The 9,264-nt window shown below is 39.6% G+C and overlaps 1 protein-coding gene across 1 annotated transcript; it reads right to left on the reverse strand.

Moving 5' to 3' along the window:
- Window positions 1-236: 236 nt before the first annotated feature.
- Window positions 237-3,656, reverse strand: LOC133404362 (proline-rich protein 18-like). Its single transcript, XM_061680176.1, is given in 3 exon segments — window positions 237-2,165; window positions 3,219-3,282; window positions 3,284-3,656. Coding segments are annotated over 3 exon segments (789 nt in total). The 5' UTR covers window positions 3,592-3,656; the 3' UTR covers window positions 237-1,748.
- Between the last annotated feature and the right edge of the window lie 5,608 nt (window positions 3,657-9,264).

Raw genomic sequence — 9,264 nt, forward strand, 5'->3', positions numbered from 1 at the left:
TCAGTCCCCACGTGTATGTTATTTTTACAACTTATTGACCAATCTAAAATGTTGAAAATGGATTGTTCTTTGACGATGTGTAAATGGCTCAACAGACGCCTTTTTTTTTTTTTTTTTTTTTGGTTTCCTGAAAAGTGATGGTTTTGGAGCTATGAGGTTTCTGCCCGACGCAAGCAATACATTTTGTAAAATGTGAAAATATGCTTAAATAATTCCATTTATGGGTGATTGTAGGATAAGAAGTTTGGGGTTGCTAAGCTCCAACAGGTCAATACAAATGTCATTGTTTCGGATAAAAAGAAATAAGTCACAAAATTTGGTCAGCGACGAAAATGTCATTGCTGAAAATGTTTGCAATGCTGAATTTGAATACTACAATCTTTGCATTTTTGCTTTAGATCTCCACGTGTCCTTGGTTTTTGTGACAAAGCACTATTAAATGACAGTAACGTTGTTCAGGGGTATACACTACAGCTAAATCTGATGACTTTTTATTTATTTATTTATTTTTTATTTTTTTAAATGACATCATTTCTGTCCAAACACTGAAAATAATTCATGGAAAGTGTTAAAAATGTGCAAGTGTATCACAAAGAACAGGATGGTGCCAGGTCTTCATCAAATTTACTACACTGCTTAAAGCATCCAAACAGTCACGTTATGCACATACAACAATTTATAAACTTCTACATTTACGCTCATAAGACAGTTTTGGTCAGTTACATCGCAAACTAGTGGCATGGCATGCAAATTACCTTGTTACTGTGTTTTCAGTCATTTTTGTAGGTCTTTTATGAATGAGGATCAATTTGACAACAAAGCAAAAGCCTGTGGTGGATTCATTGCTTAATGTTCATTTCCAGGCAATGGACTCATGGGGTTAAGGTTTCAAATAAGGTTTGGTGTTTTTAGAGTAAGGTTTGAAGCAAAGGGTAGGGTTTTAAATTCGTTTTACAAGATAGGATTAAGGTGTAAGTTTCAAGCCAGTTTCTACTTAGGCTTTCGCCCCTGTGTTCAGGTTTAAAGCAAATTGTAAGGTTTTAAAGTAGGTTTACAAGAAAGCATTAAGGTTTCAAATGAGGGTTAGAGTTTCAAGCCAGGGCTTGGGTTTCAAAGTAGGGTTCTACGCCAAGGAAGAGTTTTAAGTGATGTTTTCAAACCAAGGTTAATGTTTAAAAGTTGGGTTCCAAGACAGGGTTTGGGTTTCAAGCAAGGGTTCAGGCTTCAAGTGAGGGTTTCAAGCCTGGATTAGGGGTTTAAAATTGGGTTTCAAATTAGGAATCCATGTGGATTACGGTTTCAAACAAGTGTTTCTATCTAGGGTTAGGGTTTCAAGTCTTGGTTAGGTTTATTTAAAAAAAAAATAATTAAAAAAAATTTGGTTTTGCAAAAAGGGCTCTGAGCCTTAGTTAGGGTTTTCAAAGCAATAGTTTCCACCCAAGGTTAGGGTTAGGATTTCAAATTAGGGTTTAAAGCCCAGGTTAGGGTTTAAAATGTATACAAGGGCTAGGGTTTCAAGTTTCTTTTTCAAATTAGGGTTAGGGATAGAGTTTCAAGTTTAGGTTTCAACCCTGGGTTATGGATTCAAAGGAGGGATTCAAGTGTGTGCTAGCCAGGGTAAGGTTTTCAAGTTTGGTTTCCAAATGAAGCAAATATTTGCTATGCGTTTTCATAGCAGCCTTAGCATCCTCTCGGTTAACTTGCTCTTGTCAAGGTTTGAAACCAAGGGTAGTGTTTCAAAGCAGGGTTCAGAAGCTTTTCACACTCGTGGTCTTTCCATGTCCCACCGTAACTGGTGCGTTCTCAAGCCCCTGCAGCCACTCGGTGCACTTGAGCACCACGCGTTCATCCACCCCAGCTCCCCGTTGGTCCTCGTCGTCCTCGTACTCCACGTCGTCATAGCGGTGCCGCTCATTCAGCAGGGACACTTTCACCATGGAGCTCACGTCGTAGCGAGTCCTGATGGCCGCCGCCCGGCCGTGGAGCCGTGGGGACGGGGCGGGTGCCGGGTGGTGGCCCCTCCTAGGTCGCCTGGAGTCTGGGACGCTTCCGGAAAGAGCGCTATTGATGTTGTTGTTGCGCCTCTGAAGCAGGAGGACTGCCTCGGGGGTTAGTGTCAGCGTGAATCGGGTTTCCTCTGGATGGGCTTTGCCTCGGGTTCTCACCTGGCGGATCTGAATGAGGATTGTAGTAAGTAAGGTTTCAAGTGGGGCCCGACCGATCAATTGGCTGGTTGATTTGATGCCCTTTTCAAATCCGATTACAACATAAGACAAACAATGACATTCAAACTCATTTTAAAACAAATGAAAAGAATCGGAAAGAATAAGCAGATTTCTTTTTCAGATTTTTGTCGATTTTACTCAATTGTAAAGTTAAACAAATCTATATAGGACAAAGTATTGTAAAACAGTCAAATGCTCTGCCTGTAATTCATATCTTTGTTATAAACGTCAAGGGACCCCCAAAAAATATATATTTTTTAATTGGACGATTAATCAGTAATTGGAATTTTACTGTGCCAAATATCAGACTCGACCTAAAAAAAAAAAAACATTCATATTGGTCAGGCCGTAGTTTCGAGACAGTGTTTAGGTTTCAGATCAATGTAAGAGTTTCACATTAGGCTTTCACTTACACAATGGTTGAGTATTTCAAACTAGGGTTTTTTAAGCCAAGGGTAGGGTTTCAAAGTAAGGTTTCCAGACAGTTTTAGGGATTTTAAGCAGGGTTTCAAACCTTGGTTAGGGTTTCAAAGTAGGGTTTCAAATTATGGTTCCAACCCTGGGTTAGGGTTTCAAACAAGTGTTTCCAGCTAGGGTTAAGGTTTCAAAGAAGGATTTCAACTCGGGGTTAGGGTTTCAAACAACGGTTAATGCTTCAGGACAAGGATAATGTTTCAAAATAGGGTTTCAAACTAGTATTAGGTTTTCCAAATTCAGGTTTCAAGAATTGCATAGTGTTTCAAGGTTAGGTTTCAAGCCAGACCTGTGGTTTCAGTACTGGTTTATGTTTAGAGTTTCAAATTAAGGTTTCAAGTTATGGTTTCAATACTTGGTTAGGGCTTCAAAGCAGGGTTTCAGGTAAGAATTTGAGTTTCAAAGTAGGGGTTTAAGCCAGATTTGTGGCTTCAAAATTGGGTTTCAAGCCAGAATTAGTGTTGCACATTCCAAGTCTTGGGTGAACTTGCAAATATGGTTTTAAAGTAGGGTTCTCACCTGTTGGCTCTTGGCCAAGGATTCTCCGGAGCTCGATGCGGGGATACTCTCGGGGGGGCGCCCTTGACGAGGGGCCCTTTTTCCTGGGCTCTGGTAGCCCCCTGGTGGCTGTGGGCAGGTGGCTCTTGGGTGGGCTCTTCTTGCCCAGCTGCCTGAGGTTGGACTCCAGGCGCTCCTTCACTGAGGCTCCTTCTTTAGGGGGCGCCGCTGCCTTTTCAGCCTTGCCGCCCGGTCCCGCCGACAACACAGGCGGGATGAAGGGCATCTTGGACACGCACAGGAACAAGTAGGCCAGGAGCTCGGTCTTGCGTCGGAACCCCAGGAAGGGTCTGGAGAGGAAGGAGGCTAGGTACCTGTGAGCATCGTGGGCCATACGGGAGGGGCTTGCACGCGAAGACGGAACCTGGTGGTGGACTGCACTGGTGCGCACACCTTGGGTTCACCTTATAGCAGAGTGCTCTAATGACGGCCAGGCTCAGCCCGCCAGAAATAGAAGTGAACTTGTAATCCGCCCCAGTCAACATGATCCAGCAATGGCACGTTTGCTGCCTCAAAGCGCAGGTGTTGCGGCTCATTTTAGGGTGGGTTAGAATGTCGTTTCAAGCCAGGGTTAGGGTTTCAAAGCAGGTGTTAGAGTTTCATGGAAGGTTTAAGGTTTAAAATTAGGTGTTCGCGCCAGGGTTAGGGTTTGAAAGTGGGATTGCAAGTTAGGTTGGGATTCAAAAGTCAGGTTTCAAGGCAGGTCTAATGGTTTCATGGAAGGTGAGGGTTTCAAATTAGTGTCTGAAGCCAAAGATAGGGTTTCAAACAAGGGTTAATGTTTCAAAGTAGGGTTTTAAGCCTGGGTTAGGGTTTCAAACAATGGTTATGATTTCAAGCCAGAGTTCGAGTTTACTTGAGATTTCATCTTTGCGTTTCAATTTAGGGTTTGGGTTTTAAGACAGGGTTTCAAATTAGGGCTTCAAGCAAACAGTAAGGTTTCAAACAAGGGTAAGGGTTTCAAATTATGGTTTCAAGAAAAGGGTCAGGGCTTCAAATTTAGGTTTTAAGACAAGGTTAGGGTTTCAAGCAAAGGTGTTTTTAAAAAAAAAAAAAAAAAAAAAAAATTTTAAATTAAAAAATAGGGTTTCAAGACTGTTAAGGTTTTGAAACAGGTAAGGGTTTAAAATTATAGCTCCAAACAAAGAGTCAGGGTTTCAAACTAGTGTTCCAAGCCAACGACAGGGTTTCAACCAAGGGTTAACGGTTTAAAGTAGAGTCTTAAACTTGGATTATGGTTTTAAGCAAGGGATACAGTGTCATGAAAAGGTTTTGGCCCCCCTTCTAAAATTCTTAGATCTTTGTATAGTTTCCCCACTTAATGATTATCAAACAAATGTATCAGACAAATATAACCAAGAACTTAAAATGCTGTTTTTAAATGGTGATTTCATTCCACACAGGGCCAGGTAACTGAATACTTTCTTTTTTCCTTAATAAATGAAACCACCATTTAAAAACAGCATTTTAAGTTCACTTGGTTTATATTTCTCTGATATTTACATTTGTTTGATGATCTAAAACATTAAAGTGGGCAAACTATGCAAAAATATCAGAATTTGAGAAGGGGGGGGGGGGGGAATACTTTTTCACAGCACTGTATGATTTGAAATTACAGTTTCAAACCAGACATTACTTAAATTTACATTACCGAATTTACTTCTAGAGTTCAGGTTTCAAATTGGGGTTTCGAGGCTGGGTTAACGTTTCAAAGGGTAAGGGTTTTAAATTATAGTTGTAAGCAAAGGGTTACAAATTGTGGGTTCAAGCCTCAGGGTGTCGAATTAAAGTTTCAAGCAAAGGATAGGGTTTCAACCAAGTGTTACGGTTCCAAAGTGATATTTAAAGATTGGGTTAGGGTTTCAAATTATGGTTTCAAGCTACAGATTAGAGTTTAGGTTTCAAAGCAGGATTTCAAATGAGCTAGGGTTCGAAAGTAGGATTTCAAGCAAAGGGTTAGGGTTTTAAAATAGGGTTTCAAATTAGTCTTCAAAGACAAGGATAGGGTTTCAACCACAAGTTAAGGTTTCAAAGTAGGATTTTGAAAATGGATTAGGGTTCCAATAATGTAGGGTTTAATTCCCTGGTTAGGGTTTCAAGCAAAGGTTATGGTTTCACGTTACAGTTCAAGCCAAAGTTAGCCAAGTGAAGTGAGTAGAAACATTTATTGACTTGTCGAAAAATAACAAAAGGTTGGACATGGTCACTTGATAAGTACGTGACATTAAAAACAAATGGCCGCATGTTGTCAATACTGATAGCAGGTCCTGCGATGCACATGAAGAAGGCGATGACATTGTGGACAACTATGATGAGCGTCTTTGAAATGTTTGACGAAGAACGGAAGCAGACAGCAACCCAACACCAACCTGAAACATCACATCAGCATGACTACTATACTGTCAGGCAGGTGCATACATAGACCCCAAGTGGTGCTAAAGCAACATTTTGCCCTGGATGAAAAAAAAGTGCCCTTTTTTTCTTTAATGAACATTTTAAAAAACATAAATTACCTTCTCTGTCATCAATTCCACCCAAAGTGTTTATTATTATTATTATTTATTTTTTTAATATGATGAGCATTTATTTGAGTCCTTGGGAAAACTATACATGTATGAGCAAATGATATATGACATTGATGCGTTTGAATTCTTTTGCGCCCTTCTTCTGACTAATACCTTTGAACAATGAAACCTCTCTGATGCTGCAGAATCTCCTTGCGGACCTTGGCCTGTGTTGTAAGATGAGACTACAAAAAAATGTCCTACTAGAACAGCTGAGATTTACTTGGTTAATCAAAGGCACAAATGGTGGCAGTTGTGTGGTGACTCCCATTTAACATGAATTGGAATATGATTGCTTAATTCTGAACACTGCCAATCCCCATTTATAAGAGGGTGTGTGCACTTGTGCAACGATCTTCTCAGTTTTGTTTTTTTCCCTCTCTAAAATGTTTCAATTGAGTTGTACAGTTTATAGGTTACCAAATAGTTTTTAAATTATTTGTCTTGGTCTCATTTTTGTGTATCACAAAAACCTGCCATTTGAACAGGGGTGTGTAGACTTTTTATATCCATTATGCAGCTTCCCTTCACCTCCTTTGTTACTATTTGTATTACACTGTTGATTGTGTAAGCAGAAATAAATACATAAGCCATACTAGTTTTTGTCCCCTAAATTGTATGAATAATTTCAGTGATGGGTGCCCTATTTTGGGTTTGAGCACCTGCCCCAAAAAATGCGCAAGCACATGCCTGTCTACTGTTGCGTGTGCGTGTGATTGTGCGTGAATGATTGCGTAAAGAAGTCGCTCACCCACACAGCACAAAGAGCACACACATGACCCACGCGTACGTTCCAGCTCGGTAGTGCACCCTCGTGGTCACCTGGACCCGGCAGGTGGGACATGACGTCAGAGCAGGGGAACGGTACAAGTCGCTCTCGTGACTCACAAACTTTGGGATGGGGGTCAACACGGGGGGCGCACACACTACAGGAGAAAACAGGAAGACGCCTACTAACTACAAATGCAGAATATAAGCATTCCCAGCAAAAAAGGTCACTGGCCACATCATTAGGTACACTACAGGGGACACGACAAGGATAAGATTTTAAATTTGGGTTTCAAACCTGGGTTAGGGCTTCAAAGAAAGGTTAGGATTTCAAATTTGGGATTTAAAGCCAAGGATAACATTTCAAATTAAAAGTGACCGACTTCAACTAAGGAGATGCATTCCAATAATTTGCATATTTTAAAAATGTTTATTTCAGTAGTAACCAAACCCCAAACAAAGTAAGAAACTACATTACATAAGAAACAATGAAATTAATTTTTAATAAAGAAATTACTAGTCTGTCAGACCTCCTAAAAAGTATTTTTGAATCGTGCTTCATGAAACTTTAACCCAAATTGTACTTTTTTTCCTGCAATATTCTAATTTATTGAAATGCACGTATAGCTCCTAAAATCATTGAGTTAAACATAGAAAAGTAGAAATTTCATTCACACTTTGTATCCACACCAAAATCTATCTCTGAGAATTAAAGCAGTTTTGATTGACACCTGCATCATATTTTGGTTAATGCAGTCACAGAAAAGGACAAAATATTAGGAACAGTCCTTAGCATTCATGTGAACTGTGTGTGTATTTTTTTTATTGTTTTTATTTCGTTACATAAGAAAAAAAAAAGTTTCCATGAAAAAAAAATATAATTCAAAGGAGAAGAATAAATATATTTTCAGTCCCCTTTTACAGAAAACCCCATTTACAGTTCACGATCAAATTTCCTTTTATCCTTTAATTAAATAAAGCAGCCAGTCTTCTAAATGTTTTAACCTATTCTGCAGATCACCTTTTTAATTAATGATTTCATAATTATTTCATACCCTTGATTTTATGAGCTTTAAAAAATATTAATTGAGCTTGTCTCTTTTGCTTCTATGTTGAGATTGCTCCATAACTTAACACCTTTCTACTATATTCATTTGACTTTCGTTCTACATCTTGGTATTTTAAAGACTTCTTTACCTTTCAAATTGTAGTACCTTACTTTTTTTTAGTTTCAAACTGTATTTGAATATTTATTGGAAAGATATTTTTATTAGTCTTGTACATAATTTGTAATATTTTAAAATCTATTAAAGGTTTTGCATGTTGATCCCCAGATTTCTACACAGTAGGTAAAGTATTGAACAATCATTATTCAAATTGGAGGCACGTGAATGAGCAAGTACCTTGCGGTGGGGACTTGGTGGGGGGGCACACCCCTCCAGGATGAAAGTTAAAGGAACAAGAATCTGGAGGAGGAAGAGGAGAAGGAGGCTGTCTAAGGGGTGAGTGAACGTGATAGATCTTCACCTGGGGCCCTGGTTTGTCATCTGCGCACACACATACACATTTGTCATTAATCATTCATATTTTAATTTAAAATAAAAACATTAAAAAAATATTTGTTTACCTGGTGAGTAGTAAACTGGAAGAGTGGGGAAGGGCTCGTCCCGGTGGACAAAGGACTCCATGTTGTTCAGCTGCTGTGGAAGTGTTGGCTCACCTGCAAAACTGACCAGGTGCCAAGCAAAGAGACTAAATGAATTTCCCCTCTGATTGGTTGGAAGACTTGTTACCCAGAATGCAACATTCTTCTTCTTATTATTATTATTATTATTATTATTTTTTTATTCCTACACTTAAATGTAAAAAAAACAAAAAAACAATTATTTTAATTCTCTGTATCAACTGTGATTGTCTTAAATAATATCCTGTAACACTTATTTTGGGAATCATGTTGTGGAATGTCAATAATGTTTGAACAGATTTTCTCTCCCAAGGTCACAATTAGCTGTCTTCTTTCTGAAGAAAGGGTCTGTATATCATCCATCCATTTTCTGTACCGCTTATCCTCACTAGGGTCGCAGGCGTGCTGCAGCTTATGCCAGCTATCTTTGGGCGAGAGGCGGGGTACACCCTGAACTAGTCGCCAGCCAATCACAGGGCACATATAAACAAACCACCCTTCGCACTCACTTTCACACCTACGGACAATTTAAAGTCTTCAATTAACCTACCATGCATGTTTTTGGGATGTGGGAGGAAACCGGAGTACCCGGAGAAAACCCTCGCAGACATGGAGAGAACATGCACATCCACACAGGCAGGGCCAGGATTTGAACCCCCATCCTCAGAACTGTGAGGCAGACGTGCTAACGAGTCGTTCACCGTGCCGCCATCTGTATATCACAGAGACAAAAATAAACGTCTATTGCGCCATTTCTTTTATATTATTTCTACCTCTCTGCCTGCTATGATTACGCTCCCCAGCTTTGTCCCACTCACAGTATACCATCTAATTAACAGTTGTCTTGAGTCTTGCTTGAACATTTAACCTGCTGTCAAACTTATCTATGTGGTGGAATTGACCAGGAAGTCACTCTTTCACACACTACCTAAAGCAGCAGTTTCTTAAAGGTTCCATGCGCAAGCGTTACTCTGATTGGATCACTCATTTT

The sequence above is a fragment of the Phycodurus eques genome, chromosome 6 (assembly GCF_024500275.1).
Source record: "Phycodurus eques isolate BA_2022a chromosome 6, UOR_Pequ_1.1, whole genome shotgun sequence".
Classification (NCBI taxonomy): domain Eukaryota; kingdom Metazoa; phylum Chordata; class Actinopteri; order Syngnathiformes; family Syngnathidae; genus Phycodurus; species Phycodurus eques.